The following is a 25,147-nucleotide window of genomic DNA, read 5'->3' on the forward strand; positions in this document are numbered from 1 at the left end:
CCACACCACCACTCGTATGCCGCATCAGCCCAAATAGATCCGTTCTAACAACACCTAGTCTCCTTCAATCCGAAGCTAAATTGAAGATCTATATATTTTTCCATTTTCCGCAATTGGTACTCAATAACAGCCCTTGTCCAAAAGATTAATCAGTCTAAAAGCTGGGATATAGCCTCGTGTGTGTATGTGTTTATTCCGGTCCATGCCTACATTGCACATCGTAAAACCGAAGGCTTACACCATAATCCCAGCCGAGAAAATAAAATTTGTTTGGCCACGTTCCCAGATCCAGTGCGGATCTTTGCCATAAAATGACATAATAAGGTGCCTTCTGCCAGTGGCTGCCTCCGTGTAAGGATCGTGAGTGAGTGGTGCGTCCTGTAAATAAAGCAACCGTAACGGCGGTGGCTGCGGCGATATCTTTCATCCTCCTTAGCACCGTTTCATGCCGCGTAAATCTTACCACCCTCCCCGTCTATCCTGGCTCGTCCCAGGCGCGACGCCAGTGCCTTGGATGTGGGAACGGCACCGCTCGCCCGTCGCCTGCGCTACTTGCTGCACCCGAGCAATGCTGTTTCTCTCATTTGATTCTCCTGCATCACACCAGTTAACTGTGTGACAAAATGAAGACAAAAAAACACAATCAATGAAAGTAACTAGGGTAGAAATATCTCGCCGACTATCGTGGAGTAACGGTGAGCACAACGGACTTGCCCTCCAGCGGTCGCCGTATCGATTCTCCACCGGCCGCGGTGCCGCAGTTGAAACATAGGTGCAAGTTTCTTAACTTCAGATTATTGATGAATAAATTCTTATTAAGAGCCCTTGCGGCTACCGGTGTTTTAACCACCCTGTGTCAGACGTCGGCTCCCAGAAGATATCACAGAACTATTTCTAGAGGCCACTCAATTGGCCCTTTTATCCCCACTAGAAGCACACCTTTGTCCTGCAACAATTACGAGTCCCTGTGGTTGCAGTTTGACAAATTACATGGCGAACGTGAATTCATTTAATGGGGGTTTTTTTTTTTTGCGCAGTTATTGGTAAACGGGCAGAGGCCATGAACTCCCTGCCACTGGAGAGCCTCGTTCAATCACAGGCGGCTGAAACCCAGATTTAAGCCCAGGACCTCAACGGTGTCAGCAAAACAGCTCAAACACGGTCATTATGATCCTCCTGAGCCCTATCTGCTGCGCCTCTGCTACGTTAACCGCGATACGATCTGGACGCCGTTTCTGATGGTGTGACCCGAACATCCGTTCCGCACCGTCTCTCCTGGACGGTTAATTGCTACTAATTTACAAGGTTTTTAATTCGAAACATTATTTTTTATATATTACATGGTTTTTTTCCCCACTCGCTAATTATAATTCCAACTGCCCCTGCACTAATGAACGCTGCTGTCCCTTTGCAAAAGAGATGTTGTATTTCATTAGTATTTCCCCCACCAACAATACACATTTGAATATTGCAAATTTGTCACAATGTGACAAGGTAAAAATAGTAATGCCCTTAATTTATCCATAAAAGCCTCACTGAGTTTTAAGACTTGTTTTCAGGATTATCCTGCAACGGGATGTTTGGCCAAGTTTATTGACAGCTGATTGCAGGCAACTAGGGTTACCCGGGGAAAACACACAAGTACAGGGTGAATAATGCTCAAAGATCAACACAGATGGATGCAAGAATCCATTGTTGTACCGCCATTTCCTTCCTACCTCACCGCCCAAGCGCACGACACCTGATATTCTCCGGGAACTCTCTCAATCAACTTGTAGCCAGGCTCAAACTTGCTAAGTGGGGGGATCCTACTTTAAATTTCAATCTATGGTCAATAAAATGAGAAACCACTCTGTGGAAATTAACTCCTTTTGGAGTTATTGGCCCCCCTGACTCAGGGACATCAATGAAATGAGAACCACTCTGGTTCAACATTTAACCAGACACACACTGGTTAATGATTCACTCAAATCGCTCCCTCACTGGCAGTCAGGTCGCTTCCTTGTAGCTCCTCTGTCATTTCGGCCGTGGTTACAGTTCTCGTAAATTTGCCTCATTGATTCCTCCACCCTTGCTGAGGACTTGGCCTACCAGACTGGCCGTTTTGTCTTATCTACACTGTGGTCAACCACCACCCACCCATGCACCCACCACCACCACGCTGCGAGTCAAACCCCTTCTCTTTTCTGCGACTTTTCCTCAGAGTGCACCACTTGGGAATTATCTCTCGGAATCTTTTTTTTACCCACCAAAATTTTGTAATTTTGCTTAAATTCAAGAAATGTATTCATTCTCGTCCATTACGCCTTCAGTCGAGCTGTTTGTTGCTGGCCGCTTGGTGTTTTGGGCCCACAACCGTGCCCTCAGAGCAGGCGAATCAATACCAGAGCGAGTGGAAACACTTGATTCCTCATTGGCTCTTTAGCTCACGGTCTACTCTCCGAATCATAACGGGCATCACGTGACCCTTCCCACCTCCCGCCCCCCATTCACCACAACATCTACCAAGAAAACAACCTAAATACTATGTTCTGAGTTCTTTATTGAGTCGCAAATCCTTCTCTCCGTCCAGGTGGCCTCCCTACTGCGGCGCGTGCTGCCCGAGGTGCCTCCCAGCCGGCTGGCGAGCGTGCTAGGCGTTCGCTCGCTCCCGCCGGCCGACATCAGCGAGATCATCCACTCGTCGGAGGGTTGGGACCACCCACGCGTCTGCATCCTCGACGTCTTCCTTGGCTGCATCGCCAAGGCCCTCACCGTGCAGCTCAAGGCCAAGGGTGGTGGTGGCAGCGGTGGTGGTGCTGCCGTGGCGGCCGGCGGAGGGTCGCTGGGGCCGGGCGTCGGACGGGGCATCGCGACGGTCACTCTGTCGTCCGCTTTCCATCCCAAGTAGGTGGTGGATGCTGTTCTTGTTGGGGGAGTGGGGGCGGTGTGGTGGCTGGGTAGCTCGGCGGTGCTAGGTAGGGGAGGGGGACAGGGGGTGCTCAGAGAAGCTGAGCCGGAAGTATTGAGTGGGAGCCGGCGTTTGAATCCGCTGCTCCTGTCGCCAAACTGATTAAACGGGGTTTTCAAGTGTATTCAGTGGATGTCTCAGCACTGTGTCACTGTTGCCTTGCATCGAGACTCGTCAGCTCACGTAGAGATCCATAAGACATACATAGAGACCCATAAACTCCTTTGAAGACCCATAGACTTGTTTCGATAAGCATATACGTGAAGAGCATTAGACACACACAGAGGCCCATAGACTAACATTGGCTTGCTTAGAGACCCATTTACTCACATCGACCCGTAGACTAACATAGAGACATACATGAAATGACGTGTACGAAGTTGTCATTCAACAGGGTTCTCAAGTGGAGTGAGTTGATGGTCTCAGCCATGGAACCAACGCCTGTGCATAAAATCCCACGCTGTCTTCCCCCTTCCCTTGCCATGCCTCTCCCCCCAATAGCGCCAACTGGTCACGTTCGGCACTTTGAGACGTTAAATTGCGCGATTCAGAGCCGTGTAAGTTAAGTAAATATCTACTGCCAGGGGCCGTTGTCTAACTGGACATCTGTTGTGAAAAAGAGTTTTAAAGCTCATCGGATTCCTCCAGTATAAATAAAGATTCTGATTCTAACAAAGGGTGATGCACCGCTGTCTGGGAGTTTCTAATGGACATCTTGTGACATGAAACAAAACTTGAAAGAACACAAACAAGACCGCTAGTTGGTTTATAACGATCGGTTGTCAATTTTTTTAAAAATTGTTTCGAATCAGAATTGAATTGTAACTCTCCCCTTTGGTAACGATTTATTGAAGATTTGAATGGCTGAATCGTTACACGTTTAATATTTAATAGCGTATTGACGAAGGTCCTTTATTAGCTTTTAAGGATGGATTAATTCTACCTCTGCGCAATCCAATGCACTGCCATGACGCGTGAATCACGTTTCATTTACGTAAATCAATTATCTCCCTCCCACGTATTGCTTGTACTGTACAATAATTACCAAGCAGTCCCAGTAATCAGGCAAGCTCACAGTCAGCATTTCAAGTGTATCTGCATAATGCAACTAATTATAGTTTGAGATGTATTCTTAATGGAATAAGTCAAAGGGTTGACATGTACATGAAACCGAATGCATCATCAACATCCCAGTGTAGATAATAAGTCAGTTCGTCTGAGTACGTCCAATACCGTATAATGGAATGAGTATTTCTCTTTTATCAAAAAAGGTGGACAGATGACCTTGTACTGAATTGCGGTCTAAACTGATTGACACGTAACCCCATTTCCACTGGGGGTGCACCAGCCTACAGTTTAATAAATAAGACGTTTCAATGACAGGGATTCGTAGGCTTCCTCGTCAGTGTGAAATATCCCATAGTCATGGTGGGTTTAGCTTCGAGGGGAGTACGGGAAGAAAATAGAACCCATCATACATTCCAACAGCAGCAAAAACACATTCCTGCGGAGGGAGCTGGTAGGAACGTTGGGTTACTCGGTCAATCGCCAGGGTCAACGGCGGCGTGGTGTATTCCGCAAATATGGCCGACTGTGAGGGCGGGCACAAGCGGGCGTAAGTAGGTTAAACGTTGAGATTTATAAGGGCACCACGGGGTGACCAGCCCCTTCCCACCCAGCCCCACCCCTCCCACCCCTCACTCAGCCCCTCCCCACCCAGCCCCTCCCCACCCTCTCTTCCCCACCCAGCCCCTCCCTGCACGACGGACGGACGGACACAATAATCCCCTGTGGGCTGGTGTAACCAGGAGGTTCCTACCAGTATTATCTCCAGTCATCCATAGACAGTTAGTCAAGTAATGCGGCTGTTGGAATGCGTTCTGGGTGGTGCCCCAGTCCTTTTGTTTTGGACGCAAAGATGTTGGTCTGCTCATTGTGACGGAGCTCCGCCGATCTCTCTCCACAGCTCCCAGCGTCCGGAGCACCACTGGTGGCTCAAGGGCAGCACCCCTCCCCAGATCGCCGAGGTCATCATGCGACTCATCACAGACATGGCAGCCGTGAGTACAACAATAGCTGCCATTCGCCACTAAGTGGCGGTGACATCACCACCACCACCACCACAGGGCTTATGCAGGGCTAGGTGGCCATCACATTAAGTGTGGAACACTCGCTGACAGGAGGTGACGTATTTAGGTTGAACTTCTTTCACACTGTGTGTAGCCAATCGTGCTGATCGGAGGTCATGTGACGGACCCAGGTGTTTTGAGTTCACAGATATAACCGGCAGACGTGTACCACCTGTGCTTCCAGCTGTGCCAGCCTGCTGTGTTTTAGCCGCCCGGCGCTCTGCTGCTCGTCACTCCTCCCCAGTCCTTTGATGTTGTTGTTGAACACACACGAGACACACATCGCACGGTACAGAACATCATGGTCACAGTGCAGAATAATGACGGCACAACCTGACACAATTGCAGAATAGGACATATATATATGTATGTAGAGCCCTTGTGTCAGTCTATGGCTGGATAAGGGCCTCTCCCACACCACGTGGGTCCAGGGGGAAGACTTGATGAAAATACGAAGGTAAATATTTTTTGAGAAGTTGCGTGGTGTCTTCTTGTGGGGTCATTATCTGACGCAAGGTGATGCGCTGCTCGCAGGGAAATCTCCCGGGGGGAAATTTCTTCATATTGTGATGCGATGCGGAAAAGCGCAATTGGTGAGGGAAAAAAAACGATTAAAGTAAATAAGTGTAGATATTATCTTGTATAATCGGTGTGTGAACAAATGCAAAGGTTTGATCTCCAATTTGTCTTGTTTATAGTTGCTGAATATTGCAGTTGGATTGCTAGACGCATCGCGAGGTTTCTGTGTTTTAGGGGTAGATGTATAAATGAAACAACGTTGTTGTTGTTGTTGTAAATGATAATTAAGTGAGTGTACGCCAGCACAACCCAAAACCAATTTTCTTTTTTGTCAAGTAAATTAACGTAATAATCTTGATTCGTGGAAATGTTTACACGGCATCAAAACAATTACAGTAACAGTTTGCACGACTCTACAGCAATGAAAATGCTACGCCGTTACGACTATTAGGAACGACGATAATAATTTCCACTTGTAACGCGCCGCATATAATCAGCTCGCTCTCAACGAGAGAGAACGACCGAGAGGCGTGTGAGGAGGAACCACAGACGAATGGGAAAAGTAGCAGCCAGACGGTGAGGAGCCAGCACCAACAGTTGCTTAAGCTCTGCCATCCTCTATATGTTAAGGTCATGCCAGCCAATTCATGAGTATTCCCATGTGGGAGCAAACCGGAACGCCCAGAGAAAACCCATGCATGCAAGGGGGCAACGCATTATCCCATTAAAAAGGGACAGATTATGTTCGTTCCACATTTTGCTGTACTGCCTTCTCATGGCAATCCAGGGGTACGGGCACCTCCTCGACACCTACGGGAAGGGAGTATCACAACATCTGTGCAATCCACCAACCCTCACTTTACAGGCCACGTGCGTAGTAGCCATCGGAACACCGCCCGGCTGATTTATTTGAAAGATGTTATTGCTTTCTGTTTACAACTCAAGAATAAAAAAAAGTAGTAAAACGATAAGCAGTATACAACAATTTGAAGAAAAAATCCCCTCTCGAATTTCAAGTTTGTTTTTGAGAGAGCCATCACCTGACCTGGAGATTGGGCAATAACCATAAATTGAGTGATTGTTCATCATTATTGTTATCTCGAGATACATCTTGGCAGTTGTGTGAATTTCAATATATTGCAGATTATCATTGTTATTGATTTTGCTGCTGCTTCTAAGCCAAAAACTACCACTCATGCACACGGTCGGCTGCTCGGATTTCCTCTCTTATGAGTGTGTGTGCGTGTCTCTTCTGTGCCTCTTCTGCAATTACCATCAACTGTTTTCGGATCTTGTTCCACACCCACCTCAACCCCGGTCTCCCTCTGCTCCTTGTGCCCTGCACGAATTGTAGCTCTTCTCATTCTGAATCATTGACAGTTGTTCGATGTGCCCGGTAAGGAGGATGTGATGATGAGACAGGAAGGAGGTTTTGCGCTATCGTTTAAGGGACAGGCTGTGAGAATGGTGGGTAACAAAATGGATATATGACAAAATCACTCCGAATCTGCCCAATCTCGAAAGATCTCAGAAGCTAAACAGGCTTTGATCCTGGATAGTGCTTGGATGGGCTTTCACCATGCATAAAACAGCTATTGTAGATTGCCGTGGGGTTACATTGTCATTGGAGGGCAGTGAAACTAAATCAATTAGTTGTACCATACTATAGTCCATCTATGGTCCCATCTGTCGCTAACCCGTACTTACAGCTTGGCGAAGTACGGTCAAATAAACTTAATGGCCCACACGGTGTGGAGGGAGGCCCCTCATCCATCAAGCAGTGGATTGAGAATAAGGACCGTGCATGTGCTTCGATGTCCACTATTCATTCGTCCATCATTCCCCTTTAAACTTGAGAACCATGGGCGCCTTCCTGTGACAACACGGATGCGTTGTTGGCAAAGACGGCGCTAAAGCCGTCGCCCGAAGCAAGTTAAATCTTCAGCTGTGCCTCAAGTCTCCAGACGCAACCGACGCAGCGTAGGGCGCGCATCAAAACCCGGCTCTTTGATTGCGTGCCGTTTTTATCCGCCGCGTTATTTCACCGCGGCAGCCACCGTCGCCGCCGTATCGATTAGAGCGTTGCGAACTTAAACGGTGCGCAACGCAGTGTTGCGAGCGCGCGAGAGAGAGAGAGAAAGAGTAATGTTCTGATTTACGGTGAGCGGGGGCGGCTTGCTGGTGTTTGTTAGGGACTGGCGCGTGTGCTGACAGATAAACGGATTAGACTATATTCTTCCAGCGGTGCTGGGCGCTAGAAATGGAGCGGGGTTATTTATTATCTCCTTGCTTTGTCTGTGACGATACGATGATAAGACTGCGATGCTCTCATTGCCAACAACACAGATCCATGGTTAGGTTGTTAGAGTTTAGTGTTCCATTCTTAGTTTCAGTAATCTTTCTTATCCAGCCAAGTTACACTATGGCAGTCCTGCATTTTATCAACACCGTTATTTTATTCTTTGAGTCTTAAGACCCATTTTCAGGAGGGTCCTCGTACACAAGAATGTTTTGGCCAATTGTGTGTGTTTTTCGAGGAGTGTTTTGCTCTGATGTGGATGGAAACCCCAGAGCACGTGGAGAAAACCCACCGTGTAAAACGAGAGGACAATGCCGAAAAGCCTGCACAGATGCACCCCCCCCGCCCACAACGGGTTTGGGAGCTACACAACATCTCCGTGTGATCCACCTCACCTTGCCACCAAAGCACTGGGTACCTGGCTTGCTCCCAGAAGTTTCTGGCAGAAATCGAACATTGATGACTGCTCTTTTACTGACGAGTCCCAACTAGAATTAAATCAGCCTAGAGCTGTGTCATTGTTTCACTGTGTCATTGTTTCACTGTGTCATTGTTTCACCGCTGCCTGTTGAGATGAGACACTTTTTCTCAACTCTTGGAGTTGGTTTCTCATCGACAAAAATGGCCGCGCATTTAGTTATTTTGAATTGGTGGTCTGGACAAGGCTAAGAGCTTTTCTGTGTTAAATATAATTGAGATTCTCTCCGAACAAAATAACCAATTTCGCACCTTTGTTTGCATTTGCACAAAGGGCACACGAACATCCGCTTCAGTGTGTAATTATCAGGTGTGCATAAGAAGTGGTAATTATCAGCCTGAAGAATTAAATTATCGGGTAGTTCACAGGTTTTACAGGCAATTTCCAGAAGTGTTTAAGGAGTCAAACAGACCGAGTCTCGTCAGCTGTCAGTGTTGCCGATTAGCCGAGTGATGAGTTATTCCTTCAAGTGTATCATTATTTTCACAAACGTGTATATATACACATCAAATCGCGCGTGTAAGGAGTCTGTTGTTTTTGATTCATGCATATTTGATGCAGTTGTATCCTGTTGGTGAGTGATCGGAATGAACATGATGGAACAAATGATACGATCAGAACTATTGATATGAAACGGACCGACAGACAGAACAAGACACAAACATATACAACGCATGGTGCAGGTGAGACCGTACAGACGAAACAAACGGAACAAATGTGACTACTGTATGAAGTAGGAGAGACGGTACAAATGAGGTAGCCAAAAGGATGCAATAGTATGAACATTACCATCGCTGCTCTGCGAGAATTCCAAATGGGTTTTTCAAATCATCGTATGACGTCATGCTTGATCCAGTGGGGGAGTGGGGGTGGACCATGGATGCAATGCCCCCCCCCCCACCCTTGAGACCCTGTAACCAGTTACCCAGCTAGTTTCGGTGGCAACGGCCTGCAGCCACGAACAAGTTATTAATGGGGTGGTGAGGAGCCCAGCCAGCAGCCAGCCAGGACACTCGAGGCATAAATTATTTGGAATAGTGGTGTGATTATTAATGTAGGGCCCTATTTAAATGTGACAAAAATCGACAACACGAATCTCGCCGGCAGGGCCACTTGTCGGAGGCGTGGTCGCGCGTCACCAAGAACGCCATCGCGGAGGCCATCATCGCTCTCACCAAGCTGGAGGAGGAGCACCGCTCTCCGCAGCAGTGCATCAACACCACCCGGGTGTGTGCCGCACTACACCGCACCACGACACAGTGCACCGCACTGCTCTCCACAGCCGTGCATCAGCATCACCCGTGTGTGTGTGCCGCACTGCAACTCACGGCGCAGCGACGCGACGCACCACACCACTCTGCTTTCCACAGCAGTGCATCAACGCCACTCGGGTGTACGCCGCAAAGCACCACGCCATACAACAACACACAGCGCCACACCGCTCTCATGGCAGCAGTGCATCAGCGCCACCAAGCTGTGTGCCGCACTCACGTTGTGGGTGGGTGGGGGGTGGGAGGATCTGTGTCTTTGCATGTGCACGCTATGAACCTGCAGACTTCGTTAAAATCCCAGCTGCAGCTCACATTAGTCGTGTAAGTATTATCCAAACCTATGCTGGGCCTCCCCTAGGTGCATTCAGCACTAGGCAAAAACAATTCGGCCGGGCGCGTTGCTAACTACACCCTGATCTCCTTACAGCACTTTTCCGGGCAGCCTGTGAAAGGGTGCCCAGAGGGATGTGTTTGTTATGTGTCGACAGCGGTGTTGGTGGTGCGAAAGTGGAGCTTGCGGTTGTCATCGGGTTCACGTGTCATGCCTGTTTTGCTCCGCGATAAACGCGCGCAGCTCTGGCTTGCACTGGCGTCCCTCTGCGTCCTCGACCAAGACCACGTGGATCGGCTGTCGTCCGGACGCTGGATGAGCAAGGACGGCCAGCAGAAGCAGATGGTGAGGGCACGATCCCTCATTAACGCCCGCACGCGTTCTCTCTCTCTCTCTCCCCTCGTCCTGCTGGCTCCTCTTCGTCATCCTCCACCAATACCCACCCTGTTGGCGTGTCACCCCGTCTGTCCTCTTAACCTCGCTCGTCCTCCTGCCTACCCCCAAGTGCTCACCTTTACCTCCTAACGAAGCTGCTAATCACCATCCTGGTACACTCGGCGCCCTGCCTCTTTTTCTCACCTCTCTGCGCAGCCCTGCCTTGTCTTGATTACACGCTCGCTACGAATGCTCCTACTGTCTCTACTTGCCCTGCTACCACCTCCCTCCTTCCCCCTTGTTTTATCTTCATCCATCTCGCAGGCTCATTCCTCCTGCCCTCCCCTCTCATCCGCTCCTTTCCTGCCACCCCACCCCCTCGCCTCCCCCCCCCGCCGTAATCCATGTGCTCCCTCTCTGTCTCTCTCCTCCCTGTCTCTGCTGCATTTCCTTGTATCGTCTTCATCCCCATTTCTCATAGAAATTCTCCCAGCCACTCTCCTTGCCCTTTTCACCCTCTCCCCTCCCCGTCTCTGGCCTCGTCTTTATAAACCTCTCCCTGTCCACCCTTCCAGTCACTCATTTCCCACGCTCACCTCCACCGCCACCTCTCCCACACACACACACCCGGACTCCCTTTATCTCCTTGTTCCTTCCGCTCTTCCTCGCCACTCGCGGCCTCTCCTTTTACCCTCTCTCCCGTCCACGCTCCGTCTCACTCGGAACCCCCCTTACTCACGCCGACCCGAATAATCACTGCCCCTTTCTCCCTGCCTCTCTCTTTAACCTCTTTGGTCTGCCCTGTTTCGTACGCATCACTCTCCCAGCTTCTCTCCTTGCCCTCCTCACCCTCCCTGCTCCTTCCTGCCGCAAACTGTTGCTTTGTCATATTTCACCTTTAACTTGGCACATGCGACCAAGTCGCCCGGTCTTGCAAGCACGTACGTGCTCAGTGTACGACTGAGCCTATGACCAAAGTACCCACGATGCACCCGACCTTTGAAATGGAACTTTGAGCCTGGATTGTACTTGGACTGGGCGAACACCGTGCATAACAGATGCTATAGGTTGCTGTGGGGCAACGTTGTGGGCAGCAGAGGGCAGAGTAGCTAAATCCCAATTTTTTATTTTTTCCCTGTTTCAACGGCTAATGCTTGCCCAACCCGCATTGCCCAGTGTGGTGAAGTATGGTCATTTATTTCCAGTGACCAATATGGCATGGGGAGGCCTTCAGTAGATTGATAAAAGGGCTGCATCTGTTGGTGTGTAGCTGGAAGGTTTGTCAGGGGATACCAGGTTTTGTAAGACTAGAACAAGGCGACCTACGGCCGCCTTATTCTCGCGCCTGCGGAGGGCTTCTTTACACTCTGCGACTCGCCCATCGCCTCCACTGATGTCCTCTTCTTCCCCCTCCACCCACAATGTGTGCAGATACTATTGTCTCTATTGTATGTAGGGGGTGTAGGCTTTTTGATTCAGGCCTTCTGAAAGGCTCTTATAATTTAGTTGACGGACAAATGGAACGCCGGCTCTTTTATATAATAGATAAAGATTGTAATTCTGGGTTGCAAGGTGACCAGGAGATAGCAGTACAACTCTGGATTCTTGAATTTTAGCTGTGAGTTTTGTGTATTATCCCCTTCTATGTGTGAGTTTTCTCCAGGTACTCCAATGCCTTCCACTTACCAAACACTCATAAGTGGAAATAACCAAAGTTACAACGTAGGAAGGACTCTTCGGAAAAAAGAGTATTGAGACTCGGGTGAGGCTCTCGTGTGTAAATAAAGAGCATTATTTATTGTTGTATAAATGTATGAACGTCAACTGTCACCATAGCATATTGTACAAAGGACACCTAGTTTTTACGGGAACAAAAATTTTGCGGAATGCAAAAATATATCGGTGCAGAAAGAAATACATGAAACAACCGGGAAAATAAAAATAAATACAGCTGGGAAATAAATATGTCATCTAAAAAATATAATTAATGCAAAACTATCATTAAAAACGCTTTCAGCTGTATATCTCACAGAACATTTTACATAAACAAATTGCATACGAGGCAAGAGCTTGGAGCCCTAATAACAAAAACAAAGATCCCCCATATAGCCTCAACAATCTTTGAGACAAGTCCAAGCACCTATAATTTCCAGGTTGGCACGTGAAGGGGGTGGGTGGCTAGCACCACGCCCGACTGCCTTTGTCTGCCTAGTGGCGATGTTTAGACACCTTACCATGTACTCATTTGAGACTAAGTCGACCTCTGGGAGGCCCAGGACCGGTTCAGATAAGTATAATCGTCACTGATGTTGGTGGCCGTGAGCGGGAATCAAACTCGGCGAGCTGGGTTCATAGCGCAGCGCACAAACCGCTGCACTACCGCTCCGCACATACACCTGCTTAGCTTCCGAAAACTGTCCAGATTGGTCGCATTCCGAGTAATTTGGTCAGACCCCTTTCTCTTACCCGCCCTTCTCCCAACCTGTCCCTTGAACTCTAGTGCCCACCTCCTTCCTGGCTCATCATCATATCCTTACCCCCTACTCACCCACACTCACCACAGTCTCTGCCATCTTCCGTCACCACACACTCCCTCCTCACCGTCTCTTCTCCCTCTACCCTCACATCTCCAACCGACCTCCCCCTGTCTCCCCATCTCCTTCCTTCATCTCTAATACTCTGTCCCTTCCACTCTCAATTGCTGTCTCGGCACGCTCATCCGCTCGCTCCCACGCTCCCACGTGCGCACAATCGCTCCCCGAGTCTCATTACTCCCCGCCGCTGTGCTGCCTCGCAGCCCAAATTCCGTACTCGGACAAATCAAGGTCGATTCGTAATTCTTTATTCATTTTTGGTTATTACAATAAATCAGCGTGTCACGCTGTGCGCAGATTCACTTACATGCACGAGTCTGATGGGCAGTGCTTCCCCCCCCACCACCACCACATCCTCCCTTTTCCCATGCCCCCCTCTATCACTCCCCCACCGTCCTTATCAAGGGCGCACACGCGCACACGCGATCAAACATACACGCACTTGTGCATGCCCGCACACATGCAAGCTTACACACCATTAGACACACACAATAGTGCATGCTCGCACAGACAAAGTCCCCCTCTGTTGATTACGAAGACTGTTGGGGCAAGTGCTGTTAGAGAGCATCTATTAAAGCAGGCAGAGTACACGAGAGGATGTTACAGCCAGCACCACGAACTGGCCCCTTCTATGGCTTCTCGGGTCTGAATCGACCTATGGGGTAGACCCGTGCCCAGTTCTGATATTACTCGCCGCTGGTGTTAGCCGTGGCTTTTCGTCGCAGGGGTAGTAGCAGAGTGCACTAATCGGTACGCCACCACTCCCCTCGATGCACACTCACGCTATCGACGCATCACAGACATGACAGCCGTGAGTACAACAGCAACAGCGGCCGCCATTCACCACTAAGTGGTGGTGACATCACCACCACAATGCTTATGCAGTGCGAGGTGAACATTGAGGCCATCACATAAAGTGTGAAAAGTTCGCGGGCAGGTCACGAATTAGACCCAGGTATTATGGGTTAACCGACTCCAATGGTTGACGGATGCACCACCGGTGCTCCCCATCACACGCACGCACACACACACACGTACACAGGTACTTGATACTCGTGTGTGTATGTGTGCGTGCACACACAAATGCCAACGCATGCAATGCGCTTGTTTGCCCGTCTCTTCGGCAATTCATCGCTTGCCCACGGGCAGGTCGGCAGGTCGTAAGCGTGCACACAAATGGTCGGGTGAGTGAGCGAACACGCTGGGGTGAGTGAGCTAGCGGACGGGACAAGCGAGCAAATGGGTGAGCGCAAGCGAGTGACAGAATAGGGGAGAGCGAGTGCATGGAGCGAGCGAGGGGATCAATAGGCGGGCGAGTGAACGATTAAACCAGCAAAAGCGTCGCGATAATATATTGCGAAGAAGGCTTCGCAAAAGGCGAAATCGATCATTAAAAACACATCTCGAAGCGGATTAATTCTCAGGTGAGATTTAAAACTGTGAGCTGAGATCGGCAGATCTCGATGAGGTCTGGCGAGGAGTTGCAATGGTGAGGAACTCGACGCAAAGTGGTTCCGTCTCCCGCAGCGTGTGCATGATGAAACGAGGAGGTCTGGATCGCCCAGCGCACTGTGAGGTCGGGTTAATTGATGCGTTTGACATCATATGACCTTGTCTGTTTACATTCGTATAATAGTCACCCACTATCCATTCACTGTTTCTGTAACCTGATTGTCCCTGTATTAAAAAAAAAAGATCTGCCTGAGCCGACTTACGCTAAAGGGAATTTATGATTTAACGTTGATTTATGTTTGTACAGTATTGTCGATGTTTTCACGTGACGCAGTTGTTTTTATCCATTGATTTCTGTTTGCTTTATTTCTGTACTTTATTTTATTTGTTTTAACCTTTGTCGTTTTGGTGACCTCAGGTTACTTTTGCAAATAAGACTTATATCCTTGTTATCTTGAGTTCTCACCTGGTAAAACAAAATCTTCTTAATTTGGATTGCGATAGAAAGTAACTTGAGTCCAGTCATGTTAAAGAGAGCTTAACATCGAGTGCCCTGAAGTTAAAAGTGCGGGAGATGCGGGGACGCAGTGGTTAGTTCACTGCGCTCTGAACCTGGCTACCTAAGTTCAATTTCTCGCCATGACTAACATCTGTGGTAAGTGATATCTGAATCGGTCCCTAGCCTCCCTTCAATCCGCACTAACCAGCATGGTGAAGTATGGTAAAAACAATCCACATGTCTTGACGGTGCATGGGGAAGCCCCTCACCCAGTAGTTGATTAACAAATGGCTGTAAAGTCAAAAACTGAACCTTGAAATTTACTCGGCAGCAAACTGGGAGCCAATGTAACGAGGCCACAATTGAAAGTAATGTAGATAGATTTTCTTAGAATTCGTTGAAACTTCCATTAGCCGAGGCGCGGTGCCTTCACAGAGAATGCAACGAGTGAGCGAGAGCGATCAATCGAGCGGGCGAGTAACCGCGTGAGTGAACTAATGAACGAGTGTTTGAACGAATGAATGAGCAAATGCACGAGCGGGCAAATGGGTGAGCGGGCAAATGGACGAGTGAGCGATCCGTTTTCCCCCACAGCCGATGTGCGACAACCACGATGACGGCGAGACGTCGGCCATCATCCACTGCAGTGCGTGCGGGAACCTGTGTGCCGACTGCGACCGCTTTCTGCATCTGCACCGCCGCACACGCTCCCACCAGAGACAGGTGCGGCCGATAACCGCGCTCACCACGATATTAACCACGCCACACCGCGATATTAACCGCGTCACACCGCGCGCGCCGTGTTACTGGCTCCCTCCTGGGCACCTGCCTCCCACGGTGCCTCACGATGAGAGCTCGGGCACAGTGTGTTGTCTGGTTTTCTCTCTTTTCGTGTGTGTGTTAGGTTAGCCTGGCTGTCTGTCCCTACGCCTCTCTTTGTCAGTCTGTCTGCTTCTTTGCTTGTGCGTGTGTTTATATGTGTCTGTCTGTCCTGTCTGCCTACCTTTAATTATAACTGTGTTCTTGTCTGTCTGCCTGAGTGTTCTTGTCTGTCTGTCTGCCTGCCTGTTTTTCTGTCAGCCTGGCCATCCTCCTTGCCTCTCTGCCTTTTGTGATTTTCTGCTCACCTATACATTCATCCATATGCCACTTTGCCTCATGTCTGCCTGGCTATCTTTCTGTGTGACTGTTTTATTGTCTATTTGTCTGTCCGTCCGTGTGCTGGTGTGTCTGTACATCCTGTCTGTGAGCTGCCTTGCCTGTCTGTTAGCCCAACGTTCGTAACCTATCCATCCGGTCGGTGTTGTGTCTCTCTGTATATTTGTCTGCCTGCCCATTTATTTTCTTAATTTTGTCCCAGCCCAGCCCCTTGTCTCCCTCTCCGCCCTAGAGGAGGCCAATGTTTCATTCTGTACATGAATCCTTGGCGGGTGGTGGGGAGGGGGGAAACAAAAGTGAGCGGAGAAAGAAGTTGGGCAGCTGAAAAAAGCGGGGCAGACAGATTTAGCCACAAACTAATGTCCTTTACGAAAATCGAACTCGTTTTGTGGGCGCAAATACAAAAATTGACAGAGTGGGTGATGGCTAGTTTTATTCTCCGTGATGTGATCCCAGGATCTCAGCAGTGCCAGCTGATAGCTCTGACCTCTGGGGGCCAAGCCGGCCGGCCTCAGCATGTGAATTATTAAAAAAAAACGCACTCCTGATCTGTGGCACGTCATCGGCAAAACGGCGTCCTTTCCCCTGTGTCGCGCAGGTCTTCAAGGAGGAGGAAGAGGCGATCAAGGTGGACCTGCACGAGGGCTGCGGTCGGACGAAGCTCTTCTGGCTCATGGCGCTCGCCGACTCCAAGACACTCAAGGCCATGGTGGAGTTCCGCGAGCAGACTACGGGTATGTCCCTCCCTCCCAGGGCTGTAGCAAGGCCAGGGCAGGCCCCGGGCACCCCTCCTGAGTGGTGGGGGGGGGGGGGGGAGCACCACCTGAATTGATAGCCAAATTGTTGTAAACAAAGTAGGCAGTGGTGGCTGGTGGCTCACATTGATGGGGCCCTGGTGGTGGTGTATGTTGAACTTCTTTTGCACCGTACGTCCCCAACCGTGGACAACAAAAGGACAACACACTGCATGGTGGGAGGGAAGGGGGGTTGGGAGGTTGGCACCTGACCCCGGGTGGTGAAATATTTAGCTACGGCCCTGCTCCCTCCTTCCCTCCCTCCACATCGCCTTCCCTCCTGCCAGGCCATGCTTTGAGCTGAACCCCCCCCCCCCCCCCTAAATTCCTATACTCAGATCTAAAAATGTTGGTACAAGAGAGAAACAGAAGCAGTTCCTAAGCATTACTTATTGCGCTTTGCGTCTAACATTTGTTTCAGTGGTGTTTAACAGCAACTGTGTCATGCCCCCCCTTACCCCCTCCCCGCCCGGAGTTTTTTTGTATGCCCCCCCCCCATCTTTCAACAAGGTCGCTCTACAGAGGTGCCTCCCGCTCCTCGTTTCTCACAGTAAAGTCTGAAATTGTCAGCCAGGCTGCTGATGCTGCCGATGCTGCTGCCACCAAAAGGCAATGAGCTCGCTCACGTCTGCCGTAATTTAGTGCCGAGCTCCTGAGCAGAACGCCGATTATCTCAAGCCCCGGGTTATCGAGCGGCAGCTCTCTGGATGTATCCCACAGACAGCCTTTTGATTTTTAGTTTTGCTTTATTTTATTTTACGGTTCGCAGTCCCCGATGTTGTTAAAATCCAATCGTTGCAAGAGTCGTCTCTTTTTCTTTTCTTATCCACCCACCCACATGTCCACCTGCTCGACCATCGTACACTCGCCTATCCAGTCATCCACTCATCCACCTCCCCGACCACTCACCCAGCCGCTCACTGAACGAGTGACTCACCCACCCAAGCATCCAATCATCGACCCTCTCAACCACTCACCCACTCATTCACTCACCCACCCATCCACTCACCTCTCCACCTTCCTGTGGTGGGTGACAAACCGGCAAATGTTCACAACTTTCTGTGTGCGCTGCTCTTCGCGTAGTAACGAGCCTCGGAGGCCTCATCGAGCGGTTCCCATGATTGAGGTTGCGCCGCGTTGAGTCTGACATTTCTTGTTGTAACCTTTCCTCCGTATTGACGTGCCCCCGTGTATCGACGGGTGCGTGCGTGCGTGCGTGCTCTTGAGCAGGTAAGGCCTCGGCCAGCAGCATGGTGGAGGCTTGCCGGTTCTGCGCATCGCGGAGTAACACGGAGCTCTCGGCTGTCGGGAGCGTCTGCACCGACCCCGACTGCCAGGTGCGATGCTGCAATAACTGGGACGCGTTATTCTTATTATTGTGATTCCAGTTTCTTTACCCAGGAAAGACTCGCCGATTCTGGCAACTCTAGTTTTATTAGGGTCCTGCCAAGTTTCAATCCCAAATGGGTGATCTGCGGGTCATTTTTATAACTTGGAGAATTTGGACCGTGATGCCCAGCACACGACAGCCTGATCCTGAGAACGACGTAATAATGGGATCCTTAAAGTCCGCTGAGAAGCAAGACGACGGCGCGTAGTGTTTTTATGGTTATTCCTCACGGCGGTATTAATTAGGGGGGCCGCTGTATTTGAGCCTCTGCAACAATGAGCGGCGAGCTGCTCTGCCGCTGGGCCGAGTCACCGCTCCCACCGTTCACGACGCGTTCGTTATCGAACTATTAAAATCAGTGCTCACTGCTCATGATGCCCCACGTTGTCATCTTCTTTTATCATTTAGACCGCCACGCCTGCCGTCTCGAGGCCCAGAACAAAGGGGCATTTGAAAATAATTACTCATGAAGGAAGTCATTACAGATCAGGATTACAGTCATCAAATAGAAGTGCAGTACAGACGATATAAACAACAAACGAAAATAAACAACGTTGAATAGCTAAACTAAACCCAGCGTGAGACTACTCCGTTTTTAGTCCACTTCATTTGAGTTTTTCCTACGCGATCTGAAAACGTCTTTAATTGGCAATCCATTCAATCAATCAAATCTTTATTTTATCAGTGCACATTACAACAGCAAAACTACACACTCTCTTCTGAATCCCTCTCGTCGTGGCTCACAGACCTCGACATTGGCATATAATAGCTCCTGAACACATTGTCGCCATAAGCAAGGATATAATTAGAACCACAGAATTCACGGAGAAATAAACCACAAGCGTCAAAACATGATGCCCCCAAACGTAACGAGACGTCGTTTAAATGTTAACTGCGAGAGTTTGCCCCGAAGATTTGTAGGACTGCCCGGCGCTATCTGCCCGCGTGCCAACGTCGCCGCGTCCCCGCTGCGTGCGTGCGTGCGTGCGCAGGAGTACGCGCGCACGGCGTGCGCCAAGACCCACGGCTGCGGACACGCGTGTGGTGGCGTGCGCGACGAGAGCGCGTGCCTGCCCTGCCTGCACGGCTGCAGCAAGGCGAGCAGCCGGCTCAAGCAGGACGCGGACGACATGTGCATGGTGTGCTTCACCGAGGCGCTGTCTGCCGCGCCGGCTGTGCAGGTACTTGACGACCCCCCGCTCTGCTACACGTCCACATCTCCCATCTCTTCTGTCTGTGCCTAGCATCTCTCCTGACTGAATCCATCGTCTCTGCCGTCTGCTTTTCCAATCTCCGCTCTCTGCATCTCGCATCTCTTCCTCTTTGTACCTACTGTCTCTTCCTGTCTGCATCAATCTTCTCTCCTGTCTGCATCTTCCATCCATTTCTACCTGTGCCTGCCATCTCTCCTGTCTCAATCTCCAGTCCCTTCTGTCTGCATCTCCTAGCTGACCCGAGCGCACGTGTGTACACACGCACACTCGCACTCCCCCCCCCACCCCACCCCGCGTGAATCCGGCGCAGCTGGAGTGCACCCACGTGTTCCACCTGCACTGCTGCCGGCGCGTGCTCGAGAACCGCTGGGTGGGACCGCGAATCACCTTCGGCTTCCTGCTTTGCCCCATCTGCAAGGTCAGTCCGCCCGCCTCGCCCGTTCCGTTTCCCAACCCCCGCGCACGGCGGCGGAAGGCCGAGGTCAAGCTCAGGCCCTGAGAGGTCATCGTTGCCGATGCCGTCCGATGCCACCGCAGCTCACTGTCGCTTCCTTCCTTCTGCCAGCTCCTCCCGTAGTTTCGGTCCCATCTGCAAGGTTTGTCCGTCCGCCAGCTCCGTTCCCCCTGCTCAGCTAATGTCAGAGGAAGGTGGGGGGGGACGTCTGCGGGTCAATGTCGAATCATCACGGCTGATGCCGGTGATGCCTCTTCCGCACCTCGGTCATTGATTTCTTTCCTAACGCTAGATCCCGTAGTTGTTGTAAAATTGATGCCTAACTTCTGAGGACGGCTCTCACAGCCTCATCATCACCACCGCCGCTGTTTGGTGTGAGGACTTCCCCCTTGATTCTCAGTCGATACACACTGTGTTCTGTGTGTGTGTCTCTTGTATATATTTGTGTGTGTACATCTGTCTGTCTATGGGTAGTGGCGGTGTAGTTAACACCTTGCCACAGCAGGGCAGCGTCTTTGTTTCCGCGTTGTACCGTTCTTACCCGCCCCTACTGGACATCTCTGAAAAAGAGCTTTACAGCTCATCGGATTCCTCCAGTACAAATGAATATTGTGATTCTGTTTCTTCGTGCGAGCACAGAGCAAGATCGCCCACCCTGTGCTGCGGGAGCTGCTGGCGCCGATCGGGGAGCTGTACGAGGACGTGCGCAGGAAAGCGCTCATGCGGCTCGAGTACGAGGGCCTGCACCAGAGCGAGGCCATCAGCACGCCCGGCGCACGCTTCTACAGCGACCCAGCCGGCTACGCCATGAACCGCTACGCCTACTACGTCTGCTACAAGTGCAAGAAGGTTCAAACCGATGCTGCGGGGTCGCGCGTGGTGTGGGGAGTGTTTAAGCGACGCATGCCCGGGCTCTGTCGAACACCACAACCCCTACGCCATAACTGGAGTGTCCGCGTTCTTGTAACGGGTTTCTCTCCACACGGTGCTTGCCCCTCGCACGCCGCGTGTGACCACTGGGCTCTCTCCCTGCCTGCCAGGCCTACTTTGGCGGTGAAGCGCGCTGCGACGTGGATGCCGGGCACGGGGACGACTTTGACCCCCGCGAGCTCATCTGTGGCGGCTGCTCCGACGTGTCGCGTGCACAGGTCCGCCCGCCACGGTCGTTTCCTCTCCACACCCGTCACAACCGTTCCTCCTCCACACCCACCACGCCCTAAACCTCATTACTCGCCACAGCTAACGGCGACACCTGCTAAGGCCAAACCTTCTAACCACGGTTGACACCATCGTCAATCGCCACCAAACCTCCTTGCCACAAGCCGCCGCGGCCACACCTCCTTACACGCCACAGTCAACATCCAAACCCTCCTTACCACGACCAACACCGCTGCCTCCTCACTTGCCGTGCTGATCTTGTCGCCCCCTGTAGATGTGCCCCAAGCACGGCACGGACTTCCTCGAGTACAAGTGCCGCTACTGCTGCTCCGTGGCAGTGTTCTTCTGTTTCGGCACCACGCACTTCTGCAACCCGTGCCACGACGACTTCCAGCGCATGACCAGCGTGCCCAAGGAGGAGCTGCCACGATGCCCCGCCGGTACGTTGACCTCGCGCCAAGATGCGCTCCTGTCGTGCGCTCGGGGGCATCGCTCCGCACGAACTCTCGCGCTCGCGTGCAAGAGTTTCATATTGGCGATTTGCGCAGGTGATGATTCGTCAGGATTATCGATTATTTTAGTTTTATTGTATTTTCTGCCCTTTACTTCTACTCTCTTCATCAACCTTTTGCTTTTAGTCCTCCAAACTCCTCCGTTTACCACCATTCCTCTCTCCCCTTTCCTTTCAGCCATCCAATATCTGCCCTCCATTATATTCTCTGCCCTCCATTCTCTGCTGGCTGCCCTCTATCCAGTGCCCTTCAGCCTCTGATCTCAACTCGATGCCTCTATCTGCAGCCCTTTCCAACCCTGCGCCTCCCGGCGGACTAGGCGCTCCGATTAAACCGGTCTCTCTCTCCCTCTCCTCGCAGGGCCCAAGGGCAAGCAGCTGGAGGGCTCTGAGTGCCCTCTCCACGTGGTGCACCCACCGACGGGCGAGGAGTTCGCCCTCGGCTGCGGCGTGTGCCGCAACGCGCACACGTTCTGACGCGCGCGTCCGAACGGGGACGTCCCCCAATGGCAGAGAGCGGCGGCGACGGCCACTACAACAACGGCAGCGACCACGACGACGACGATGGCGCAACAGAGAGCACGCCGGCTTGAGACGGAGAGACGCCGCCGAGGGTGGCGCGCGGCTCCCGCTCGCCAGTTCATCGTGGATGCCGGTCAGCCGGCCGTCCGTCTGTCCGCGAACCGGAGAGTGGCGGTCCAGGCTGGTGTGACGGATCCCGCGTTGGGTATTTTTATTGGGCGTCTTTCTTGTTCTCATTTTACGGAAAGCGCTGCCCATGACCACACGCGTGGGCGATTACCGCCTGTCCGGCGAGAGCGCTGTTTTACCTTCCATGGGGCGGCTGTGAGAAACTAAGGTGGTGGTGGTGATGATGATGACGATGATGATAATAAACGTGATTTCGCGCGAGAGAAATATTTTAAAGGCAACGTGAGCAGCGCCGGAGGTTTGTTTTCGGTGGGGAATGGTGGCTGCGGGGTTACCACCGCCCCCCATGCCCCGCTCGAATCATCCACCGGTCTCTTGATGGTGAGCACGAGATGACGAGAGTGGGAGGATCATGGGAAGATTATGGGGAGTCGCTGTACGAACCTCCACTAGTGGCGTACAGCCAGACGACTTTTTATTTATTGGACATTCAGAGCGAAATCTCCGTCTGTGGTGGGGTTTTTTTTCCTCCTCCCTCTGCGTTTCATGAGCTTGTGATTTATTTCACCGGATTCATTTGAGCCATCTGCGTTCTCGAGTCTGAGTGCACTTCGACTCACGGCGTGGTCAGGCGTTGCTCGTGTCTCTCGTAGCCACGACCCCCCCCTTTCTCCGACGATCCACGACTTATGTCTTTGCGCTGTTGGCCGGTTGCCAAAGTTAAAGATTAAAATAACAATTCCTTTACCAGACACAGGCGGCCGACGCAATTATATACTCCTACTACTACTTGCTACCTTTATCAATTTCTCATTTGTACAAATGTGCGCAGGTATATTGCGAAAATAAAACTGTTACCCATGCCTGTCCGCGACTCTGCTGGGAACGACACACACACACACACGCACACATCCACTACTCGTGTACGTGCTCGATGGCAATCGTGCAGCAGTGACGGTGGGGGGGGGGGTCAGCTTTCAGATGATCGCTTATAACGAAATCCTCATCCCCGCCCTGCCGCCCCCCACGGATGGGTGACGACGGCTCTCATCATAACGCACGGAGCTGAGAACGTTGAAGAACTCGTTGCGAGTCCGACTAGGCCGGGTGGGTTGTGGTGGAGGGAGGGGGGGTCACACGGAAAATGAATGAATAGTTTGGTGTCGTGTTGGCCGGCTTGGGAATTGAGTTCAGATGGGGTCAGGGTCAAGTTGGAGTCTTGGGGGGGGGAGGGTCGGGTTAGGCCACCATGTTACCCCACTCCCTCGCGTGCGGAGGCAGCACGTGGCCTCACGGTCCTGATTAACGATCAGCAGCGCGGGCATCGACCTCCAGCGCGCAACTGTGAATATACGGTAATTGTAAATACATATTTCACTTTGCGTTGTTATTTTGCTCTTCTTGTTTTGATTTCCCACGCCCCACCCCCCCCCCCCCCCCTACTCTGTTGTAAATTGTTCATATGGGATTTTAAAGGCGGCTTGTTGTGTTCATGGGTTGTACCGTTATTATTCTTACGTTTTGTTGTCATCATTTGTTATCGTTATTGGTAGTGTTATTAGTTGTTTGCTTTGGGTTTGAGCGCTGCTCGATTCCAGTGTGTGCGTTGCTCCAGACACGCGTGTCGGCGTGTCGCGAGCGCGTGTCACCGTTTTCTGGAGCTCTGCTCGCAGCCAACACTCGGCCGATATAATCGGCCCATCAGTCACCACGGTTGATCGCACCGCACGTGAAGAAGATTGCCATGAACCCCTTCGCGTTGTGGAAAAGCGCGACCAGGATGACGATGATAATTCGGTTCTGTTTTGTAAACCCCCACCCTCCGCCCATCTCTCCAATGTTTTATGGCTGCTGTGGTGGCCACTGACTTTTGCTGTGCATGAGGTTTCTGAATATTGCTTTACTCTACCTCGTGATCTACTGACAACTGGGGCATGATAGCAAAAACATTACACTTCTGGACGGTGACAATGGTAACAATTTTTACATTCAACTTTTTACGAAGACGCATCTGAAGAATCATGGTCAAGCCCCATTAGCCAGGATTTTGAGATCTTACCGTTTATCTTCAAACAAATAAAAACAAATATAATATATACGTACATAAAAATACACGAGTATATTATGTGTGTAGGGCACGCACGGACGCATTTGCGGGGGTTTCCGGTATACAAAAAAAAGAGTGCGATGTGATGCAAAATGTGGAAAGTGAATAAAATGTTTAAAGTCACTGTTGGGGGTAAAGTGGAATGTTATGGCGTGGTGCAAACTAGCCAAGCGTGCGCCAGCCCTACCTTTAACCATATCCACACCAGTCTAGACCCCAGGCTTAGCTACAACCACACGAACCCATCATATACTCTCCCTACCCATAACTACATCGAACAAACCCTAGCCCTGTTCTCACAATGGTCAGACCGCGATCACACCCGCCCCAACAAAAGGCCTAGCCCTGCTCCTAACTCCCACCACACTTGACAACCATGCCAGAGCCTGAAACCTAATTACAACCACACGAGCCAACACCCACATCATAGAACTATTGATAACCACAGCCAATCAGAATATAGCCCTGTCCATAACGATATCCACACTCGCCAACCTTGAACAGGCATTACCAAAAACTCATTTAGGCTGTACCTTTACCCCTAACTACGACCGCACTAACACATTAGACCCTTGCCTTACGCCTATCCATAACCACACTCGCTAACCGCACGCTGATCCTACCCCTAACCAGCCCGAATACCGAACCCAGATCCACAAACAGCCCAGCCAATCACAACCTCGCCCTACCCCTATCTGTACTTCAGAACCGAACCACCCAAGCCTTCACCTAAACCACTCTTGCAACCATCAACGATCCCCACCCCTTATCCATAAACGGGCACGAGCTCAAATCCTTAACCCAAAACCACAA

At 50.9% G+C, this 25,147-nt stretch overlaps 1 protein-coding gene across 1 annotated transcript in view; it reads left to right on the forward strand.

Annotated features, from left to right (window-relative positions):
* The window catches only part of MYCBP2 (MYC binding protein 2), a 124,823-nt gene extending 100,366 nt beyond the window's left edge, over positions 1-24,457 (forward strand). Inside the window, 13 exon segments of the mRNA XM_078602847.1 lie at positions 2,573-2,886; positions 4,917-5,010; positions 9,483-9,602; positions 10,221-10,322; positions 15,492-15,620; positions 16,654-16,789; positions 18,080-18,186; positions 19,232-19,420; positions 19,764-19,871; positions 20,547-20,756; positions 20,948-21,055; positions 21,340-21,505; positions 21,938-24,457. Coding sequence (XP_078458973.1) covers positions 2,573-2,886; positions 4,917-5,010; positions 9,483-9,602; positions 10,221-10,322; positions 15,492-15,620; positions 16,654-16,789; positions 18,080-18,186; positions 19,232-19,420; positions 19,764-19,871; positions 20,547-20,756; positions 20,948-21,055; positions 21,340-21,505; positions 21,938-22,053 — 1,899 coding nt within the window. The 3' untranslated portion in view covers positions 22,054-24,457.
* The last annotated feature ends 690 nt before the right edge of the window (positions 24,458-25,147 follow it).

The sequence above is a fragment of the Lampetra planeri genome, chromosome 19 (genome assembly GCF_965212315.1).
Source record: "Lampetra planeri chromosome 19, kcLamPlan1.2.h2, whole genome shotgun sequence".
Lineage (NCBI taxonomy): Eukaryota > Metazoa > Chordata > Hyperoartia > Petromyzontiformes > Petromyzontidae > Lampetra > Lampetra planeri.